We start from the raw sequence: 22659 nt of genomic DNA on the forward strand, positions 1-22659 counted from the left end.
GGTAGTGGGTTGTTATATTACACAAGTCACAGCAGTGATAGAGCAGACACAATAAATGTCAAAAACTTTTCGTAAAACTAAAAAGGGGGAGATGTGGAGACAGTGTTCTCACAGGAAAATGAATATTTGGTACATGAGCTCTGAATAACTCTGAGGGATACAGCAAGGCCATGGGAGGCCCGAGGAAGCCTAAGCAAGCAAGATAAGAAGAAGCTGTAATTTCACTGAGTTATGAGAACTGTGGACTGTTGGCAAGCATTCGAGGTCAAGTTCTCACACCTGTGTTTAACCAATTATATGTTAGTCACTAAGGGTCTTCACGACAAGTATCCAATCATGATATGCCAAATTGCTGTAGGTGTGTGTAAGCAATAGTATATAAGGAGTTAAAGCTTTGCAATAAATGGCTTTTTGTCTGATCAAAAAAAAAAAAAAGGGGGGGGGAGTGTAACTCCTTGACTGTTAACACTGTACAGTTTACTTCTGCAGCTGCTTCACATCCCCTTTGCATTAGAATGCTTCTGGGCATGTGTTGTATGAATCTTTCTGATCATTCTGAATCTATTCACAAGAATTTGTTTGAACTTAAAGAAAATATGAAAGAACTTACTGTAGAAACAAATCCTATAGACTCTTGGTTAAAATCGTTAGGAATAAGTAGTTGGTTAGGAGGTTTAATCATGATGTTTAGCGGACCAATAATGATTATGTTGTTAATTTTGTTTTTTGGACCTTGTTTGTTACAATGTATTATGCAACGCATGCAGCAGATGACAAACGCCTTATTTGAAAAAAGAGGGGGAGATGTTGGGGGTCGAGCATGGGCGCTTGAAGAGGCCTACAGCAAGCTGTGAGAAAGTGAACTTATGACCCCAGGTTAAAAGAAGAAGAAGTGTCAAGATCAGCAAAACAGGAATGCAATAACAGGATGCCAGTAATTGCAGAAGCATGATGTAACGCTAAGCTGAAGCGAAGGCGTGAAACCAATCAGGAGAGGTAAAGGGGAGCGTGTATCCCTCGTGGGCAAAGTGAAGCAGCCAATCAAGTAATGCGTGATCACGTGTAAGACAGTATATTAAGAGCAGCTTTGTAATCAATAAACGGAGCATTTTGTGAACCTACATCGTATCGGTGTTTTCTCCCCTCCACCTGGCCGCGGCACCATACAAGATCAATAGTCCCTCCCATCCAGCCTCACCCTCTCCTTTTTCAGTTAAGGCAACTATTCTAACAAGTTACAGTCAGGGAGGAAACATCATAGGGGTACAGAAACAACCCATACAAGTACAAAATCAATAGTCCCTCTCATCCACCCTCACCCTCTCCATTTTTTTATTAACACAACAAAAAGCATTTCTACAAGTCCGCACTCGTGCAATTCTTGCAGAGCCAAGGCCACGCAGTGAGCGATCCCAATACCCTGAGCCTTGTTGCTGGACAAGAAGATTCTTGGCAGGCATAAGCAAGGTCAATTGTCTTGTTATGCTTCTGTAATTTCCCATGTTTTCGTGCAGAGAATGATCTCTGCCAAGGCTGTAGTTTCCCACGGTGTTTTTACAAATACAGTATTACAAAATACACAAATGCAATTTTACAAATACAAGAACAAACAAGTTATAAACATTACCTTTGTAAACAGTAGTAACCTCTAGACTCACCAATTAGAGCTCAGTATCCAAGGTTGCTCAGCTTTCCCCTTGAGTCAGCTACATCCACCTGCTAAACATGCACAGAGTTACCCACATGAATTCAAGCTAAATAGATTAGCCTAAAGAGAAAGAGGTTCAGTATCGCAGCAAAAACCTGGACATTTCTCAGCTTTGCAGAGCCTAACATTTACTCCCAACACAACCCTTTCTTCTACCCATTCCCCAAGAACTATTCACACACCAAACCCGACGTTCATTTTCTCCTGCTCCACAGCTCCCTGCTGTGCTAAAAGACTTGCTAGTGTAGCTGAAAAAGGGACCTGTTCTTTCTGTGTGCTGACCGGCAGCACAACCAGACTATCGCAAGGAAATCGCAGAACAATTTACAGCTTAGCTGACTTTTAAAGATTCAAGAGCTTGGCCCAACAGGAGCTAAGCTTGTCTGACTGTTCCAAAGCAAACACCATTACATTTATAAGGAAGCAACCTATCCAAGGACACTGTGATACCAAAGAAAGGCAGTGCAAAAAAGCAGACAATGCTTCAGATGGAGCAAACCTCTGAAGAGTCAATGACTTCAAAAGAAGTGATTATGCTGCTGGACAAGGTAGTGGCCTTTGCCCTGAGCTTTCAAAGCAGATCAGCAAGATACATGCTTGCCTCAGTGCTGAAGTTCCAGCTGAATGCACTGTTATTCTCTCTACTTCCACCTACTTACCAGAAGCAGCTTCCTCAGTATGCTCGTCCGCAGTGCCACATCTTCTTTTGCTGCGTCAAACACAAGGCCAGGAAGTGCATCCAGTAAGTAAACTCCCAAGAGGTGAAGGACAGGAACTAATAAGAAAAAAAATAATTACTAAAATAGTTGCACTGAAGTAAAACAGAAAAACTGATGTCAAAGCTGGAAACACAGTGCTCCAATCCCAAATCTGCTTCATGCCTTTAGCCCTTCCATTACCACTCTGCAGCCCCACGCAGTAGCTCACTCTAAACTGTACATGCATTCTCACTAGCTCCCGGTCAGTGGTACAGAGGGAAGGGACTGGGGCTTGACAAGGTCTGGTTTGTTCTCATTATGGTGACGGCGTATTGAAGCTCTCCGGCTTCCAGGCACAAAGGGGAAAATACTGTGACACGCCCTGACAACAGGGGGTCACGCTGCCAGGCCACCAGCAGCACAGGCAGCCATGCAGGCAGAGACCCAGATCCTGACTACAGGCAGGTCGCATTGCCTGCACCACGACTAAGTGGCTTGGCGCCGTCTTTGGAAAGAAGGGGCGAGTCCAGACCATCCCTCCGCTCGTGGACTTAGGGAAGACGCCCCTGTTACTGCACAGAGACCTGCTCTCCTTCCAGGGAGGCTTAAGCTAAGCTGCAGCAATTTTAACAGGTGCCTAAAGGACAAGCTCACTCACTCCCTCACATTGATAGACAAGGACAAGACAAACACAAACCAAAACGTCCCAAAAAGGGAGACGGTCTCTGTGCAGCCACTGTCTGGGGAGTCACCCTACTCACCAAGCAAGAGAGGAGAGCCTCAGACCATGCCCAGGGCTGCATGGAAGCCGGAGAGCTTCAACAGGCCAAGGGCCAGATGCTGTGACACGCCCTGACAACAGGGGGTCAGGCTGGGTAGGCCACCAGCAGGCAGAAAGCTGCTGGGGCAGAGGAGAGGGACAGGGAAATGGCCCTCCCCTGCTTACAGGGTGGCCTGGGGGTCCAAGAGAGCTCTATTTCCCCCTCGGGTGCGGAGACGCTGGCTCTCACCCTCCTTACAGGGTTGCACGCTCTCCGGGCAGCCAAAGGAGCAAGACGGCCAAAGGCCAAAACCAAGAGTAGCAAAGACCTGAGCCCTGCTTACAGGGAGGTCGCCCAGCACACAACGCTCCTCAGGGCCCCCAAAGGTGCCATCATGCTCTTACGTGACCTCGCCCTGTGCCCACAGGGATTCCCCTTTGCCCAGGGTGCCTTTCTCATGCCCCCTCTTCTGCCCGACGCCGCTCCTCACCTCGCCGTTACACACGCCACCTCTTCTCTCTTCTCTTGACATGCAGCCTCTTCTTTTTTTGATCTTCCAAGGTCAGGCTACATGCAAAATTACACAAAAATAAAGTTCTTTGCTTCTTCAAGAAAGAAATAAACCTTAAAATCCCTTAAAATGTGGCTATACATTTATAAATAACCAGGTCCCCTAATTATAATCAATATCTTCTAGATATGATGTTCAAGTGAGAAGATATGCACAAAATGACCATAATTCCAGTGATTTGTACTTCTGAAGCAATTTTCCAGGTTCCCCATGTAAACCCATCCGATAAATAGAGGTATTCTAATGGAAAAAAAGTTTTCCCAAGTATCCACTCTAGTCTAAAGACAAGTTCTCTCAGTGTCAGCTTACCACAAATAAATGATTGAGTTTAGCTCATAAATGTCATCTGAAAGCAATTTAAGATTGCTGCCTCCAATTTCCATACTAAAATGGCAAGTTCCATGTTAAAGGCCACTGCCTGACACACAGGAAGAACCTTCTCCCAGTTTCACAACAAAGCTTTGGCACACAAGTACTTCAATTAACTAGGCAAGGATCTAATTACACTCCTTATAGAAAGGCTGATAGATACATGGGTTTATGTATTTCATTTTACAGTAACCAAAACTTAAACCTACCCATACACCTCAGAAACCATCACTGTTAAATTTTGCTCTCAAACATTTTTCTACCACAGCTTCCTTAACACAGATTTGATTAAGCATCACTGGGAAGTGTTCATGATTTCAGTTTCTGTGACTACTACTAGTAGCTTAGAGCTCTGTGCTCTGGTATAAACTGAGTACAGACTCTGGGACAGTAACTCCTCCAACACAAAGCTGGCATGAAACAAGAGGATTAAGTCTTATAGTAGTGCTATTACCACAAGGGTGTTGAGAGGTTAAGACTGGTGATAAGTGACAACAGCTTTTATTTAATCATCCACTTCAATGGGGTAAAAAAAGTCAAAAAAGTACTCATGTAAAAAATTGAAGACTTTAAGAGCAAAGTAGAGCATATTGCCAGGAGAGCACAGATAGAGCATGTTACATCCTAGGAAGCTCATGCATAGAAGCCCTGATCATTACACTGCCCTGATTGGCACCAGTACAGAACATTATTTAACAGGTACCACCCATCAGGTTCTGCTTTTTTCATTTAGCATTTGCACTTCTGTCTCTCCAGCTTTGCTAAATTCTTGTTCCAAGCATACAACCTGCTTTTTCCAGATGAAAACACACCAAACTCAAGCAAGTATAAAACCCAGCAACAAATTTCCACAATAACAACAAATACTCCTCTCCTGCAGCAGCCATCAAAATCCATACATCCTACATGTAGGCTTTCTAGAACATACTACACTTCATTGCATTGCCCTATGGGAGAAACTAGGCAGCCACTATGCAGACAGCTGACTCAAACATGTCTATGAAAAGCCATCACCCAACAGTTAGCATGACATCGCACAAAAAAACTAACTCAGCTCTCTAGCTTCAATAAAGACCTAGAAACACCAATTGATTAAGAACTCCAGTAGATATTACATACCCAAAATTGAAAGTAATCAAGAATTTAGAAAGATCATTCTGTAACCCATTAAAATTTCCCCTCTTTTCACCCTAAGGGAACTTCTCCATGCAGGGAGGAAAATGCCCACCCCCCAGAGATGAGCAAGTCTCTTAAAACATGATCATGAACTTTTCAAGTGAGATGTGGAGCAGTTAAGTATAAAAATTAAACCCTGTGTTTGTTTATTTTCTATTAGTCTGTGAGTGATTTTAAAGGTTTTCTCCTGATGAAGAAAAGAGCAGCTCAGAAGCTGAATGCCAACAAAACTGCTCAGCTCCCCTCCATGGGTTAAGAAAGGATCAAATACCGAATTGGGTAAAAGTCTGACAAGTACTAAATCCAAGAAAATTGCTCTCTGCTTCTGACCATCTTGGCAGGGGAAAAAAAAAAAAAAAAAAAAAGCTTTTTGTTATTTCTAATTTCTAATGACATGCACAGTTAGAACCAAATGTAACAAGAGCTAGTACTTGGTACTGTTTTCCTCTCTCTCCCCATAACTTAATAGGCTAATCCTCTAGCACTTGTTTCTAGAAGCTGAGAATACCATGCTGTGTGCAGGTTATGCTCACTTAGAGGGCACAAAGACTCAAAAATATCTCAGGAGCCCCAGTCCTATGAAGAACTCAGTTTTATGACTAACCCTGTGAACCTGGGCCAAAATCAATTCGATAGAAGGTCCAAGTTATCTAGAGCCAATGCAGAAGCACAAAATAGGCTATTGTAACAAGGACTAACTTTATACAACTGTACATATACAAATAATCACAAGACATACTTTTTAACTACATCATATACATATAACAAAGGGTCTCAATGCATTAAATCTAGCACCACTGCTGTATAGCCTTAAACATCTCTTCAGCAATGTAATCATTACCACCACACAGGTATACTTCCTTTCCATAAGGCATTCCTTCCCCAACCAGCATAGAAACAGGGTTAGACACAGCTGCAGCCTCCCAAACAAAATGATTCACTCACTGCCCTGAAGCAAAGTAACAGAAACCTCACCAGGCTGAATAAGATGGACCAACACCTGCATCACTGGTTCAACCAGCTCTGTCAGGCCTTGAACTCACCTGAGAGAGCAAACACCATGCTAAGACATCTTTTCCTAGCCAAACCCAGAAAGTGCACTATTGCGTAGCTGTGCACACACAATAGAACTTGTTCAGTTATTGAGACATGTAGGAAGTTTGATTAGTATCTGAATGTTTGCTTTTAATATCCTTGCAGCTCCTGCTTAGTCTTATTCTGAAGGGCTTTTAGCACCTGGTAGTTGTAGCAACTCTGAGGAGCACTAGAGCACACAAACACACAAACTAGCTTCCAAATGCATTTGAGACACATCAATAGAAGTTATGTTTGCAAATATACATAGAAACACTTAAACATGTTCAGCACACTGCTTTAAAAAGTAAAGTCTTATCAGTAAAAGTAGTAAGGCTCAACACTTACCTTGGTTTAGCTGCATTACAGATGACTGCTTGAGGCTGGCTGAAGCTCCTGGTAATGGATTTTGAATGGAGTTCGCTTTCTCCACCTCCTGTTTCAGAAGCCTCTTACTCTCTTTCGATGTACATCTTCCCATGTCTCTCCAATTAGCCAGTTAACTCAGTCAAACTGGGAGTTGTGTCAGCCTCAGCAAGACTCTCCCCACAAGCTTGATATGAAACATTGCAATTAAAAGCCATTTCCAAGTCCAATCACACATATAGCAGAGAAAGGGCACACCAGCCCCACATACTTTGCCTTGCAGTGGTACTTCTGGGGCAGCACTTCATGGCACTTGGAAAACAAACATAATTTGCTCCTTAGACTGCAGGCCTTTACCTGCAGCTCTTCACTGTAGTGCCTCAAACAGGTCTAAGGAGTTAGTTCATAACTCAGCAGCCAAATATTTTGCTCAAGGCAAAGAAATCCATGCAAAAGGCCCAGAGAAGCCCAGCTGTTCTCTGTGGATGAGGCAGTTGGTGAGGCAGAGCACACAGCACTCCCGGCTCCCTGGCAAGAGGCCCCTCTGGTGCCGCAGCACAGGCTCACCCTCAGAGCCATATCCTCCACACTGCCCACAAACCTTGCAGGGATCTCCACAGCCCTCAGGAAACAAGAGCAGACCAGGCCACCTCTGGGCTCCCACAGCAGGAGAAGAGACCTCTGCCAGCCTAGGCCCAATTTCAAGGTACCCAAGAAGAGAAGGTCCAGCAGCAGCCAAGTCCAGCCAGGAGTCTATCAGGCTTGTGAACAAGCAGCAATCCAGTCCACAAATCACCATCAGGTCCAGCAATTGCCAAGCTGCTCTATAATCATATAGAAGATCAAGCCGGGCAGTCAGTCTGAAGTCCAGACTAACAATCTTCACAGGCAGGGACAGAGCTGAAGAGCAGCATTCCTCCAACAGAGTTCTAAAGAAAACTGAGGTACAGAGCTCGGTTTAAATAGGGCTCCTGGGTGTGGTCTGGTGCACAGGTGAGGCTGTTTAGGGTCATTAAGGCTTACTAATGCCCTCAGTGCCTTAACGAGGCACCTGAGAGCAATGGAAAATTCTAGTTCTATCCACAGGGCCCACAGAGTGAGGTGTGATTGCAGTGTTGTGATGGGGTTTTGTTCCATCTGTTAGCTGGTTGGTCTTCTTCCTCACCTAGCCCCAGAGACATTCTATCAAATGAATGTTCTGTGCATGAGAAGACGCAACCACTTCATTTGTGTGTGATTCAGTAAATCCTCTTGGAGACTTTATGATTCTGTTCAGTTCTGGGAGACTTTGGAAGAGTGGGTACATAAACACAACCCTCAGGAAGGCACACACCATTCTGAATGGGCAGTTCCTAATAGCCCCTGTACTGTTTATTTCACATTAATTTCACCCTACAATGAAGTAAGGTGTTCACTTTCCATTCAGATCTGAATAGAAATTTAAGACAGAATTTTTATTCTACCCATTCCTTACTAGTTTTAAACTGTTTTTGGTTACCTCTTAGATATTTATGGTCTTTTCTGTCCTGTTTTAAGCTGCTCTTGCCTATTTCTAATCTGCTTCAGGCTACCCATTTCTAACCTGGTCTTGCCCTTCATAGCTTGGTTTAACTCCTGTATGGTCATTTTTATCTTACTCTTCTCCGTTTCTAAACCTTTTTTAGATTCTTTTGGCAAATTGTAAACAATGGAGAGGCTTTTCCATCTTATTCTGCCCATTCCTTACTAGTTTTAAGCTGGTTTTGGCTCCTTCTTCAATATTTGTGGTCATTTCTGGCCTGTTTTAAGCTGCTCTTGCCTACTTCTAATGTGCTTCAGGCTATTTCTAACCTCTTGATGCCCATTTATAATTCTTCTGAAGCCATTCTGGCAGTTTCCAAACCATTTTGGGCCATTTCCTACCCATTTCTAGCCTGGTCTTGCCCTTTCCTAACTTGGTTTAACTCCTGTATGGTCATTTTTATCTTATTTGTGTTTGTGTTTGGAATGATTTGGTTTTGTCAGACCTGGTTCTCAGGCTCCTCAGGAGCCCGGTTGCTTTGCTCTTGGGTCTGTGCATGTGATCCGGGCAGATGTGCTGCTCCGTCCGGGAGGTACTGTGCCTGTGTAGGTTATTCTCTGTTTGTTGGTGTCACAGCATGTGTAGTGTTTTGTGTGTGTGTGTTTGCCTTGGAGCTGCTCTACTCATGGTGTGTATTTGGGCCAGGTGCAGCATCTGTAGTGCAAGTCTGTGTGTATTATGATCAGAGGCAGATCTTGAGCATTTCCTTGGGATGGAGGTTACAGGTTCTGGGCTCAGCAATGGTCTCTAGACATAAAAGCTGTGTGGGTATTAACATAGTAGTTGTTTAGCAACTCGGTGATAATTTGGCCAGTGTTTTTGTTCAGATCTCTGCTCTGAAGCAGTTGTCAACGTGATGAAAGCAGGCTTGAAGCAAGGCTCTGTGGCAGAGATGCAGAGCAGCCGGCAGACACTCTTGCAGCCCCGACAGTGATCCCATAAGGATGACATGACAATGATCGGCAGGGCTGGAAGGGGGGGGGGGTGGCGGGCGTTTCGGCGGCTGGCGCCGCTCGCTGTTGCCATCTTGTGTCCAGGTTAGGTACTGCAGCCCTGCCTCCGCGCATGAGCCGTGGTGCTCCCTGTCCCCGGAAGTGGCTGGTGTCACGTGGTGCCCGCCGGTTTCCGGCGGGCTGTAGCAAGCGCGGCTCCATGCGGCCGCAGTCTGGTGGCCGCCCGCCGGCTCCGGTCCCTCCGCGCCGTTTCGGTGTGGCAGGCGCAGCCCCCGGGAGCAGCATGGCGGCGGGCAGGGTCCGGGTCCAGGTCCGGGTCCCGGCAGCAGCAGGTGAGAGCCGAGCCCACCGCGGGGCCGGGCTTACCGGGGAGGGGAGCGGGCCCGGCCGCCCGGCCGTGCCTTGGACGTGCGCAGAGGGGCCTCTCCTGCCTGCTGGCCGCTCGGCACGGGAAGCCTCTCGGTGCTCGGTACTGAGGGGAGTGAAGGCGGGGGGGGGGGGGGGGGGGGGGGGGGGGGGGGGGGGGGGGGGGGGGGGGTACCTGGAGGTCCGTAATTCACACTGTACCTGCACTGGGAGGGAAAGGGGCCAGGGTTGAAATAGCTGTTTCTAAAGCAGCCAAGGCGTTCCCTGCTTGTTTTCTCTGATCTAATCTTGTGCTTAGTTGGGAAATTAGACTGTTGACTGTAGCTTTAAGGTGCTGAAGGATCTGGAGACTGGGATTCTCGGAGAAATGAGAAGGGGGAAGGGTGCATTGCCCTCCTTTTGTTCTGCACACAGACCTTGCTGGGCTGAGCCCTGGGGGAGGCCAGCTCATCCCAGCCTTTCTGTTAAGGACTTCAGTTGCTGCTGTTGCTCTCCTGCTTTCGCCCGTCTTTGGACAACTGCTTAGCTCCAGTAAAGCCATCAGGCTTCTTCATAAATGCTTCTTATTCCAGATGCAGAGGCAGCTCAAGCACAGGCCCTCGCTAATGGCTGCAGTGGCTGCGGCTGTTGGGTTTCATAGGTAAGAATTTTTGTAGGGGATTGTCTCTCCTGTGAAATGCTTGGATGGGATTTGTCCATAAAAAAATCCCTCACTGTTCTCTTTTCTCCACTGCTTGGCTGTGAGAGCAGGAAGCAGCAGAATCCGTGGCAGAGATAGATAAAGAAGAGCACGGGGAAGAAGCAAGCCCAGATGGCAGGGAGAAAGAGAACCAGCAGTATCCAGGTCAGGCAGAAACTGCCCCTCCCAGAGCAGAGTCCCAACAGCTGAGAAGCTGGAGCATCATGCCCAGGGAATGGATCTTGCATGTTGGCTGTCTGAGAAGCTGCACAGTGAGAAACGGTCGCTAGGTTCAGGTAAGCCTCAGTAAGACTAATTCTAAACAATTAACAGGCATTTCCATTTTACTTCATCCCATTCCTGACTAGTTCTAAGCTATTTTTGGTTACTTAAGTATTTATGGTCATTTCTGGCCTGTTTTAAGCTGCTCTTGCCTATTTCTAATGTGCTTCAGGCTATTTCTAACCTCTTGATGCCCATTTCTAATTCTTCTGAAGCCATTCTGGCAGTTTCCAAACCATTTTGGTCCATTTCCTACCCATTTCTAGCCTGGTCTTCCCCTTCATAGCTTGGTTTAACTCCTGTATGGTCATTTTTATCTTACTCTTCTGCATTTCTAAACCTTTTTTAGATTCTTTTGGCACATTGTAAACAATGGAGAGGCTTTTCCATCTTATTCTGCCCAGTCCTTACTAGTTTTAAGCTGGTTTTGGCTACTTCTTTAGTATTTGTGGTCATTTCTGGCCTGTTTTAAGCTGCTCTTGCCTATTTCTAATGTGCTTCAGGCTATTTCTAACCTCTTGATGCCCATTTCTAATTCTTCTGAAGCCATTCTGGCAGTTTCCAAACCATTTTGGTCCATTTCCTACCCATTTCTAGCCTGGTTTTGCCGTTTCCTAGCTTGGTTTAACTCCTGTATGGTCATTTTTATCTTACTCTTCTCAGTTTCTAAACCTTTTTTAGATTCTTTTGGCACATTGTAAACAATGGAGAGGCTTTTCCATCTTATTCTGCCCAATCCTTACTAGTTTTAAGCTGGTTTTGGCTCCTTCTTTAGTATTTGTGGTCATTTTTGGCCTGTTTTAAGCTGCTCTTGCCTATTTCTAATGTGCTTCAGGCTATTTCTAACCTCTTGATGCCCATTTCTAATTCTTCTGAAGCCATTCTGGCAGTTTCCAAACCATTTTGGTCCATTTCCTACCCATTTCTAGCCTGGTTTTGCCGTTTCCTAGCTTGGTTTAACTCCTGTATGGTCATTTTTATTTTACTCTTCTCCGTTTCTAAACCTTTTTTAGATTCTTTTGGCACATTGTAAACAATGGAGAGGCTTTTCCATCTTATTCTGCCCAATCCTTACTAGTTTTAAGCTGGTTTTGGCTCCTTCTTCAATATTTGTGGTCATTTCTGGGCTGTTTTAAGCTGCTCTTGCCTTTTTCTAATGTGCTTCAGGCTATTTCTAACCTCTTGATGCCCATTTATAATTCTTCTGAAGCCATTCTGGCAGTTTCCAAACCATTTTGGGCCATTTCCTACCCATTTCTAGCCTGGTCTTGCCCTTCCTAGCTTGGTTTAACTCCTGTATGGTCATTTTTATCTTACTGTTCTGCATTTCTAAACCAGTTTTAGATTCTTTTGGCACATTGTAAACAATGGAGAGGCTTTTCCATCTTATTCTGCCCATTCCTTACTAGTTTTAAGCTGGTTTTGGCTACTTCTTTAGTATTTGTGGTCAGTTTTGGCCTGTTTTAAGCTGCTCTTGCCTATTTCTAATGTGCTTCAGGCTATTTCTAACCTCTTGATGCCCATTTCTAATTCTTCTGAAGCCATTCTGGCAGTTTCCAAACCATTTTGGTCCATTTCCTACCCATTTCTAGCCTGGTCTTGCCCTTCCTAGCTTGGTTTAACTCCTATATGGTCATTTTTATCTTACTGTTCTGCATTTCTAAACCTTTTTTAGATTCTTTTGGCACATTGTAAACAATGGAGAGGCTTTTCCATCTTATTCTGCCCAATCCTTACTAGATTTAAGCTGGTTTTGGCTCCTTCTTTAGTATTTGTGGTCATTTTTGGCCTGTTTTAAGCTGCTCTTGCCTATTTCTAATGTGCTTCAGGCTATTTCTAACCTCTTGATGCCCATTTCTAATTCTTCTGAAGCCATTCTGGCAGTTTCCAAACCATTTTGGTCCATTTCCTACCCATTTCTAGCCTGGTTTTGCCGTTTCCTAGCTTGGTTTAACTCCTGTATGGTCATTTTTATTTTACTCTTCTCCGTTTCTAAACCTTTTTTAGATTCTTTTGGCACATTGTAAACAATGGAGAGGCTTTTCCATCTTATTCTGCCCAATCCTTACTAGATTTAAGCTGGTTTTGGCTCCTTCTTTAGTATTTGTGGTCATTTTTGGCCTGTTTTTAAGCTGCTCTTGCCTATTTCTAATGTGCTTCAGGCTATTTCTAACCTCTTGATGCCCATTTCTAATTCTTCTGAAGCCATTCTGGCAGTTTCCAAACCATTTTGGTCCATTTCCTACCCATTTCTAGCCTGGTTTTGCCGTTTCCTAGCTTGGTTTAACTCCTGTATGGTCATTTTTATTTTACTCTTCTCCGTTTCTAAACCTTTTTTAGATTCTTTTGGCACATTGTAAACAATGGAGAGGCTTTTCCATCTTATTCTGCCCAATCCTTACTAGTTTTAAGCTGGTTTTGGCTCCTTCTTCAATATTTGTGGTCATTTCTGGGCTGTTTTAAGCTGCTCTTGCCTTTTTCTAATGTGCTTCAGGCTATTTCTAACCTCTTGATGCCCATTTCTAATTCTTCTGAAGCCATTCTGGCAGTTTCCAAACCATTTTGGTCCATTTCCTACCCATTTCTAGCCTGGTCTTGCCCTTCCTAGCTTGGTTTAACTCCTGTATGGTCATTTTTATCTTACTGTTCTGCATTTCTAAACCAGTTTTAGATTCTTTTGGCACATTGTAAACAATGGAGAGGCTTTTCCATCTTATTCTGCCCATTCCTTACTAGTTTTAAGCTGGTTTTGGCTACTTCTTTAGTATTTGTGGTCAGTTTTGGCCTGTTTTAAGCTGCTCTTGCCTATTTCTAATGTGCTTCAGGCTATTTCTAACCTCTTGATGCCCATTTCTAATTCTTCTGAAGCCATTCTGGCAGTTTCCAAACCATTTTGGTCCATTTCCTACCCATTTCTAGCCTGGTCTTGCCCTTCCTAGCTTGGTTTAACTCCTATATGGTCATTTTTATCTTACTGTTCTGCATTTCTAAACCTTTTTTAGATTCTTTTGGCACATTGTAAACAATGGAGAGGCTTTTCCATCTTATTCTGCCCAATCCTTACTAGATTTAAGCTGGTTTTGGCTCCTTCTTTAGTATTTGTGGTCATTTTTGGCCTGTTTTAAGCTGCTCTTGCCTATTTCTAATGTGCTTCAGGCTATTTCTAACCTCTTGATGCCCATTTCTAATTCTTCTGAAGCCATTCTGGCAGTTTCCAAACCATTTTGGTCCATTTCCTACCCATTTCTAGCCTGGTTTTGCCGTTTCCTAGCTTGGTTTAACTCCTGTATGGTCATTTTTATTTTACTCTTCTCCGTTTCTAAACCTTTTTTAGATTCTTTTGGCACATTGTAAACAATGGAGAGGCTTTTCCATCTTATTCTGCCCAATCCTTACTAGTTTTAAGCTGGTTTTGGCTCCTTCTTCAATATTTGTGGTCATTTCTGGGCTGTTTTAAGCTGCTCTTGCCTTTTTCTAATGTGCTTCAGGCTATTTCTAACCTCTTGATGCCCATTTCTAATTCTTCTGAAGCCATTCTGGCAGTTTCCAAACCATTTTGGTTCATTTCCTACCCATTTCTAGCCTGGTCTTCCCCTTCCTAGCTTGGTTTAACTCCTGTATGGTCATTTTTATCTTACTCTTCTGCATTTCTAAACCTTTTTTAGATTCTTTTGGCACATTGTAAACAATGGAGAGGCTTTTCCATCTTATTCTGCCCAATCCTTACTAGTTTTAAGCTGGTTTTGGCTCCTTCTTCAATATTTGTGGTCATTTCTGGGCTGTTTTAAGCTGCTCTTGCCTTTTTCTAATGTGCTTCAGGCTATTTCTAACCTCTTGATGCCCATTTCTAATTCTTCTGAAGCCATTCTGGCAGTTTCCAAACCATTTTGGTCCATTTCCTACCCATTTCTAGCCTGGTTTTGCCGTTTCCTAGCTTGGTTTAACTCCTGTATGGTCATTTTTATCTTACTCTTCTCCGTTTCTAAACCTTTTTTAGATTCTTTTGGCACATTGTAAACAATGGAGAGGCTTTTCCATCTTATTCTGCCCATTCCTTACTAGTTTTAAGCTGGTTTTGGCTACTTCTTTAGTATTTGTGGTCATTTCTGGCCTGTTTTAAGCTGCTCTTGCCTATTTCTAATGTGCTTCAGGCTATTTCTAACCTCTTGATGCCCATTTCTAATTCTTCTGAAGCCATTCTGGCAGTTTCCAAACCATTTTGGTCCATTTCCTACCCATTTCTAGCCTGGTTTTGCCGTTTCCTAGCTTGGTTTAACTCCTGTATGGTCATTTTTATCTTACTCTTCTCCATTTCTAAACCTTTTTTAGATTCTTTTGTCACATTGTAAACAATGGAGAGGCTTTTCCATCTTGTTCTGCCCATTCCTTACTAGTTTTAAACTGTTTCTTTGTTACTTCTATTTGTGGTAATTTCTGTCCTGTTTTAAGCTGCTCTTGGTTATTTGTAATCTTCTTTAGGCTATTTCTAACCTATTGATGCCCACTTGTTTCTCTTTTGAAGCCATTCTGGCTGTTTCCAAGCCCTTTTGGTCCATTTCTTGTCATGTGTTGTCCCCCCCCAATACGGCATCTGCTTTTCCCCACCACGCCAATTTGTCTTCCCCCCCGCCACTCCCCCCTGTTCTTCTATCCCGTATCCCACTCTTCACCCCTTTCTCATCATCTATCCCTTTTAACCGCCATTATTCCCACACCCCCACCCCCCTTCTCTACCATCTGTCCCCCCTAACAGCCATTCTCCCCCCCTTCCCCACTATCTCTCCCATTTAAACCCCTTTCCTCCATCATCACAACAGTCTTCCCGCCCACCAAAGCCCGAACTAACCTTCGTCCAGCAAGTCTCGATCTTTACCGCGCCGAGCTAAACCCTGCTGAGCTCCGTAACCGTGCACGTACAGAAAACAAAGCTGCGTTCCAGCCCTCACCGCTGTCTGCTCCTTCCCGGGCACTGCCATCGCTCCCTCACAGAAAAGGACACCGCTGATTGGCCACCGGTCTCTAGGCGGGAAAACGGTCCCTCAGCCGTGAGGCCCGGGATTGGACGGCGCTGACCCTCCGCCCCGCCCCCCCGGGTGGCTTCAGCTCTGCTCGGCTCACTTCGGGTTAGCATAGCCTGCGTTAGTTTACCACGGCTGTGTGGTTTGGCCTAGCCTGGGGAAGCATAGCATAGCCTCCATCCAGCGTGAGATTAAGATGAGTGAGATTAGACCTGGGTGAGATTGACTGGGGGGAGACTGACCCTAGTCAGATTTGTCCTGGGTCAGATTTGTCCCTGGTCAGATTACCCCAGGGGTCAGATTAGCTCGAGTCAGGTTAGTCCGGGTCAGATTAGCCCGGTCAGATTAGCCCAGGTCGGATTATCCCGGGTCAGATTAGCTTGGGTGACCCGGTTTGGATCATCCCGGGTCATTTAGCTCAGATAAGAGACAGGTGAGATTAGACGGGTGAGATTATCCTAGCCTCCTTAACTTAGTTTAGTCTGAGTTACCTCGAGTTAGTCTTGGTTAACCTGGATTAGCCTATCCTCAGTTAGCCTGGGTTAGATGAGCCTGGATTAGATGGGGTTAGCCTACCCTATCATAGGGCGGGGTATATGGGAGGACAATACTGGGGTTTTGGGGATATGGAGTCCCTACATGGGGGTCTGTGGGGGGATTTGGGGGTCTGGAGTCCCTGCATGGGGGTCTATGGGTGTATTTGGGGGTCTGGAGTCCCTACATGGGGGTCTGGGGGGATTTGGGGGTCTGAAGTCCCAGTATGGGGGTCTGTGGGGGGATTTGGAGTCCCTGTATGGGGGTCTATGGAGGGATTTGGGGGTCTGGAGTCTCTCCGTGGTGTTTTGTAGGGGTGTGGAGACCCCTTATGGGGTGTATGGGGGAATACGGGGGGATATGGGGTTCTGGAGTCCCTAGATGACGTGTGGGGCAATAGGGGGGGGATACGGGGTTCTGTGGGGCTTTATGAGGGGTATCTGGAGTTCTGCATTCCCATTATGGGGTTCTGTGGGGGCCCTGCGAGCCCCGAGAGGAGGGAACGGGACGGGAACGGAGCTTCCGGCCGCGCCGCGCTCGTCAGGGCCATCTTGGAACAAAAAATGGCGGCAGCGCAGGCGCGGTGCGGCCGTTACCACGGCAACGCGGACGCCATGAGGGGTGAGGTGCCGTACTCAGGCTAGCACCTCACCAAGATGGCCGCCCCGTAGTGCCGTACGTCAAAATGGCGTCTCACTAATTTGGCCTGTCCCGGCGCCCGTACTCAAGATGGCGCCTATCAAGTGGCATCAGTGCACCCCCCCCCCGTGCCCGCCCCTGTCTCCCCTCTCCCCATGGCGGCGCAGAGCCGCGCTCCCCCCCAGCCGCCTCCCTCCCCTCTCCTCACGGCTCCTGCTCCCGCACCTCTCTCTGCACCTCCTCCATGGCCGCCCTATGGCGGCGGGCGGGGCGGGGAGGGGCGGGAGGGGGCAGGAGGAGGAAGGGAACCGAGTGGTTCCGGGAGGAGCCGACACCTCCCATTGCCCCCCCCGCCGGGCACGGCTCAGCCCGGATCGGCACGGCACGGCTCGGCTCGGCCCAGGGTAGAACCGGGGCACCGAGGGGGTCTGGGGCAGGCCGGCAGCCGGAGGGGGGCAGTCGCGGGGGGGCGGCGCTGCTGTCCCGGCCTGCAGCGGGGACCGTGTCCCCCTTCCCATCCCTCCTGCCGGAGGCACTCGTGTTCCCCGCGGCCGCTCCGGGTCACGGTCTCCACGGCAACAGCTGCTGCCGCCGCTCCGGGTCACGGTCTCCACGGCAACAGCTGCTGCCGCCGCTCCGGGTCACGGTCTCCACGGCAACAGCTGCTGCCGCCGCTGCTGCACGGACTCGGCATCCACCTCCTGCACGGCGCCACCACCGTGGTCTTTGGGGTACGGACAAACGGGGGGGGGGGGAGAGACACTGGGGGTGCTGCGACCCATGGAGAGCCGCAGAAAAAGTTTGCCAGGGCTTCCCCAAGGTGCTCGATTGTTTTGTTCTGTGTGCAGGATGTTTCTCATCACACCCCAAAGCTTTTCCAGGAGTCAAACGCATCGGTTTCCCTCTCTTCCCCCAAGAAAGGGGAAGTTTGTGGCCGGTTGCAATGATAGCACCTGGAGTGGTGCTGCCCTGAAACAGGATGAAATGGCTGCATCCTTCCGGGAGGCTGCCTCCGAAAGCAGAATTGCCCTGTGAGCTGGAGAGGTGCCCCTGCAGTGAGGGCCCGTGCCCAGGGAGGCATGGGGAGCTGGGGACTTGGCACTTTCCTGCCTATCATAGAGGACTGTGATGTACGATGGTAATGAATGCATCTTTATTTATAGATATGATACTATGAAATAGCTTTATTATCCCTTGCTAAAAATGCTTCCTTTTTTGCTTTCTTAGCAGTCAGTGCAAAAATTCAAGTTAATATCATAATATCATGGTAAAAGCTGCAAGCTCTGAAGTGGTACAGGCTGGCAGGAAGCTCCCAGTGTATGGTTTGGTGTGAGCAGCACCGATGTATTAGGTTTGGCATAGTAGTACATGGGTTTTTTTTTCTTGTTTTTTAGTGGCCATCTATGCCATCTATGCATCTATGCTTAACTTGTTAACAATTTATGTTCATATGTACGAGGAGGAGGAACATAAAGATGATGTAAGGATAGACAGGTTTGTAAAACCAGCCATTTCTTCAAGGGACGGCTGCTGCAGCAATACCCTGCTTGCACGATGCCCTATATGAGTGTCTGTTTTGAGCGAGTTTTACACGTGACCTGCACCCTGATCATGCGTTCTTTTTAGGCTGCACACCCGCCTATCAGCCTCATCAGCGTTGATGCTGTGGACCCACATCAGTGGTTTCTTGAGCTTTGAGAAAAACCCAGTTCTTGTTCTTAGATAAATACAAGAACCCTTCTGTTTCAGAGCAGCGTGCAGCCATGTGCACACTGTGTGTGCCAGAACAGACCCTTTCAAGAGCTCCAGAAGACTTTTTTAGCCTCTTTCTTTCATCTGCAAGACCAAAAAGGAAAGAGAGGTTTCTGCAACTGGGAAGCAGGAGAAGAGAGCGGAGGTATGTCTGGTAATCGTAGCACATGCTTCTCTGACCTTGCCGAGAGAGGAAATCCATTTACTCTCTGCTTTCATCGATTGGTCTGTAATTTGCCTGTAGTTATCCTCCCCATTTCTACATTTTACAGAATCATGGAATGGTTCATGTTGGAAGGGACCTTAAAGCTCATCCAGCTCCAACCCCTGCCACAGGCAGGCAGGGACACCTCACACTAGAGCAGGTTGCTCCAAGCCCCTGTGTCCAACCTGGACTTGAACACTGCCAGGGATGGGGCAGCCACAGCTTCTCTGTGCACCCTGTGCCAGCGCCTCAGCACCCTCACGGGGAACAGCTTCTGCCTAAGAGCTCAGCTCAGTTTCCCCTCGGGCAGGTTCAAGCCATTCCCCTTGGCCTGTCCCTACAGGCCCTTGTCCCAAGCCCCTCTCCAGGTTTCCTGCAGCCCCTTTAGGCACTGGAGCTGCTCTCAGGTCTCCCCTTCAGGAGCCTTCTCTTGTCCAGGCTGCCCCAGCCCAGCTCTCTCAGCCTGGCTCCAGAGCATAGCTGCTCCAGCCCTCGCAGCAGCTCCATGGTTTCCTCTGGCTCGCTTGAGCAGCTCCACGTCCCTCTTGAGCTGGGGCTGAAGATGTGGATGCAGGACTTTGTTTCCTCTTACATTGGCATAATGCAGAGTGACACTTTAACAGCTGGACAGATGTAGATTCTCCTACCTGGGGCCAGTAAATGAGAGCAAAACCACATCCTCTGCTTGAACAAGGAAGAAATTATTTTGTTCACCTTGTTTACGTGCTTAATTCAAGAAGTTTTTTCCCTTCCAGTCAATTACATTCACGTAATTGAAAACATTGTCCCAGGAAATCTCAGCTTGGTTTGCTTTCCTGCTCGGAGACCATTGCGCTGCTTTTTGCTTAAACAGCAATTGCTTTGCTTGCAGGCTGTTTTGCAGCAGCTCTATGGCTATGGGGAATTACCAGTGTTTTTCTAATCATCCTGTTGGATGTTGTGACAATGCAGGTCCCCGGTTTCCTCTTGACATTTGGGTACTGCCAGCAGAGTTTGCAGCCCTTGGTGTTGTCTTTGTTGAATTAGGACCTGCACTGCTGAGGAGAAGGCAAGGCCTGGAGGGAGGGAGGGAGAACCAGGAACAGGTCAGCCCCAGTATTTTTCTGTAATGAGGGTGGTAAAGCACTGGCAGAGGTTGGCCAGAGAGGTGGTGGATGCCCCATCCCTGGGGACATTCAAGGCCAGGCTGGATGTGGTTCTGAGCACCCTGATGGAGTTGAAGATGTCCCTGCTCATGGCAGGGGAGGTTAGACCAGATGACCTTTAAAGGTTCCTTCCAACCAAAACCATCCTGTGCTCATATGATTAGAACCCCAGGGAATGCAGGCATTTCCCTACAGCTGCTGAGGGTCTCTTTAGAAGCCCAAGGCCACAGTTACCCTTCTTTCTTAGGGAAGGGCTTCCCGTCCTCACGCTCTTTGGTGTGTCTGGTGGCATTGTGCCCATGCCGAAGCTTGTCTTTGGCACCTTGAGCTAAAGTGCTTCACTGACATGAGGTTAAATTCATCTGGAGGAGCCTGTTTTAATGCAGCCAGGGAGGGGAAACTGGCTTATTATTTGCAGTACTGAGCTCTGTTCAGCAGGTGGGTCACGGTAAATGTTTGCTGCCACAAGTACCAGTACCAGTGCGAGTAACACCCAGCTCTGGGCAAATGCACCTTGATTTCAACCTATTTGAACTGGTCACTTACCAGCATAGCAAGTATCACATCCTGCAGGCAAAGCTGCTCAGGTGCAGCTGATGGATCCCTGAGCCCAGCAGGAGGCCTGAGGCTGCTTTTCCATTTACCTCTAAGAGCAATGACATTGGAACCACGGCAGGACGTAGAGCTTTCGTGTGCATAACCCCAAATGTATCTGCCTTTCCTAGCCTGCCAGGCAGGCAGCGTTAGTGCCGCTTTCTAGCTCACTAAAGGGTATTATCTGCTCAACATTTTCCAGTGACAAGACTTCACCTGTACCGTAGCTGATGGTGGGCTCACAGACCAGAACACACACAGCCTATTGCACAGATCGGCTTTCCTGGCAGCCCCGGGCAGCACTTGCAGGGACAGAGGTGTGTACTTAGCCCCTGATTCCAAGAAGATGCCGTAACATGGCTGTTTCTAACTCATTTATGCCCACTTCTAAACTGTTTTATTTGCTATTTCTAAATTCTTTCTGCCATTTCTAACCCGTGTTTGGTCACTTCTAACCCTTTTAAAGCCATTTCTTAAAATTTCCCTCTTTTTTTGGCCCTTTTCTCACTCTGTTTAAGCCACTTTTTTATTTCTCTAACCCATTTTTTCCCATTTGTCAGCAGCTTTAAGCCTTTTTTTGACGATTTCTAACACAATTGTGGCCACTTCTAACTAGATTTAAACCCATTTTTAGCCATTTGCAACCCTTATATGTCCAATTCTAACCTGGTTTAAGCCATTTTGTCCATTTCTAAACTATTTTTTCTTCTAACCATTTTTTTTTGCCACTTCAAACACATTTTTGCCCATTTCTGAGCCTGGTTTAAGCCATTTTTCCCCATTTCTACCCTATTTTAAGCCATTTTAGTCTATTTCAAAACAATTCATGGCCATTTCTATCCCAGTTTTGCCCATTTCTTACCAGTTTTAAGCCGTTTTTGGCAATTTCTAACCCATCTTTCCCATTTCTAACCCCTTTAAAGCTTTTTTGGGGGCTATTTCTGACCTGTCTGTGGCTGTTTCTGTCCCATATTTATCCACATCTTCCGCATTGTAGGCCATTTTTGCCCACTTCTAACCCATTTTTACCCATTTCTTGATTGTTTTAATCCATTTTGGGCCACTTGTGTTCCACTTTGGACCATTTGTAAGGTGTTTTGAACCATTTTTTTCATTTTCTAACCCATGTTTGCCCATTTCTTATCTCATTTTAGGTATGGGACGCCTAAAAATAGTTACTGAAAGAGACTAAAAGACAAGGACAGCTGGAAAAAACATGAATGAAAAAGGAAATAAAATGTGTAAAGAAAATAAAAAGCAAAAGAGAAGAATGTGATTATAAATCCCCACAAAGCAAACACAAAGCAATAAAAGTCTGAAAGAATCTTGAATAGAAGTTCCTTAAGCAACTTTGCCCCAGCCCCAATATTGCAAACTGTCCCCACTCAGCAGCTGGGGTCCCCGGAGGCTGTCAACGGGGAGGGGAGCCGCCGTTGCTCTAAGGCCGTTGCTTCTGCAGCGTGTGCTGCCACCTCGTGTCCAAGCGTCGGTACTGCAGGTGCTGGAGGTGGGGGGGCACGGCGTAGCTCGGGGCACTGCTCGCTGCTGCCATCCTGTGTCCAAAGCTCGGTACTGCAGGTGCCGGAGATGCGGGAGGGGAAGCAAAGGGGTGGCTCAGAGCAAAGGGAGGTGCTGCCCTCCTGTGGCCAAAAGTACGAACTGCACCCCAAGAGGCCGGAGCCGCCCGAAGGGAACCGAGCGGAGCCGAAGCCGCCTGAGGGGGACGGAGCCGCCCGGAGGGACCGGAGTGGCTTCCATGGGGTCCCAGGGGAGCCGACAGCTGCCATTGCCCCCCCCGTTTGCCTCCGCCAAGTCCCGTTACCCCCATGATTCGCCTCGGCTCGGTACGGTACGGTCCGGACCCGGTTCGGCGGCACAAGCCGCACCCCGACTGGCTGAGACGCCTGTCAGTCACTCTTACTCCCGCCCCGCTTCCGTTCGGCTTCTACACTGGCCCCCCCACTCCTCTGATTGGCTGCGGCGCTTGTCAGTCACGCCTAGTCCCGCCCGGCTCCGGCGGCGCCGGATCACTGCTCTGATTGGCTGCGGCGGTTGTCAATCACGCTTAGTCCCGCCCGGCGCCGGCGGCGCCCCCCCACTCCTCTGATTGGCTGCGGCGGTTGTCAATCACGCTTAGTTCCGCCCGGCGCCGGCGGCGCCCCCCCACGCCTCTGATTGGCTGCGGCGCTTGTCAATCACGCTTAGTCC

At 47.2% G+C, this 22659-nt stretch overlaps 1 protein-coding gene and 1 long non-coding RNA gene across 17 annotated transcripts; one reads left to right on the top strand and one right to left on the bottom strand.

Annotated features, from left to right (window-relative positions):
• Positions 1-1497: 1497 nt before the first annotated feature.
• LOC117436670 (uncharacterized) lies at positions 1498-7922 on the bottom strand. 2 transcript variants are annotated; one of them, XR_004549998.1, is made up of 5 exons: positions 6706-7922; positions 3658-3734; positions 2368-2483; positions 1659-1719; positions 1498-1533 (listed from the first exon to the last, which is right to left on the bottom strand). It is a non-coding gene; the product is annotated as an uncharacterized lncRNA (long non-coding RNA). The 2 variants fall into 2 exon arrangements; XR_004549997.1 differs by lacking the exon at positions 1498-1533 and having other exon boundaries at positions 1609-1719; positions 6706-7920.
• Positions 7923-10513: 2591 nt separating this feature from the next.
• Positions 10514-21667, top strand: LOC117436683 (translation initiation factor IF-2-like). Of its 15 annotated transcripts, none has more exons than XR_004550018.1 (5): positions 10517-10578; positions 15382-15687; positions 18505-18652; positions 20654-20768; positions 21606-21667. XR_004550018.1 is itself a non-coding variant. In XM_034066272.1 (4 exons), exons 1-4 carry the CDS (start codon positions 17000-17002, stop codon positions 19819-19821), a joined length of 753 nt encoding a protein of 250 aa, XP_033922163.1. In that variant the 5' UTR covers positions 16519-16999; the 3' UTR covers positions 19822-19857. The 15 variants fall into 15 exon arrangements, 5 of the variants coding, with proteins under 5 accessions (XP_033922163.1, XP_033922162.1, XP_033922166.1 ...); XR_004550019.1 differs by having other exon boundaries at positions 18510-18652; XR_004550013.1 differs by lacking the exons at positions 10517-10578; positions 15382-15687 and adding exons at positions 16519-17315; positions 17396-17486.
• Positions 21668-22659: the final 992 nt, after the last annotated feature.

The sequence above is a fragment of the Melopsittacus undulatus genome, chromosome 9, assembly GCF_012275295.1.
Source record: "Melopsittacus undulatus isolate bMelUnd1 chromosome 9, bMelUnd1.mat.Z, whole genome shotgun sequence".
Classification (NCBI taxonomy): domain Eukaryota; kingdom Metazoa; phylum Chordata; class Aves; order Psittaciformes; family Psittaculidae; genus Melopsittacus; species Melopsittacus undulatus.

Coding starts and splice junctions, on each gene's coding strand:
- LOC117436683 (XM_034066270.1), top strand. CDS start 16,911: ATGGCGGCGCAGAGCCGCGCTCCCCCCCAGCCGCCTCCCTCCCCTCTC. Junction 17,487..18,504: donor CCACCACCGTGGTCTTTGGG/GTACGGACAAAC, acceptor CTTCTGTTTCAG/AGCAGCGTGCAGCCATGTGC. Junction 18,653..19,663: donor AGCAGGAGAAGAGAGCGGAG/GTATGTCTGGTA, acceptor GTGACAATGCAG/GTCCCCGGTTTCCTCTTGAC.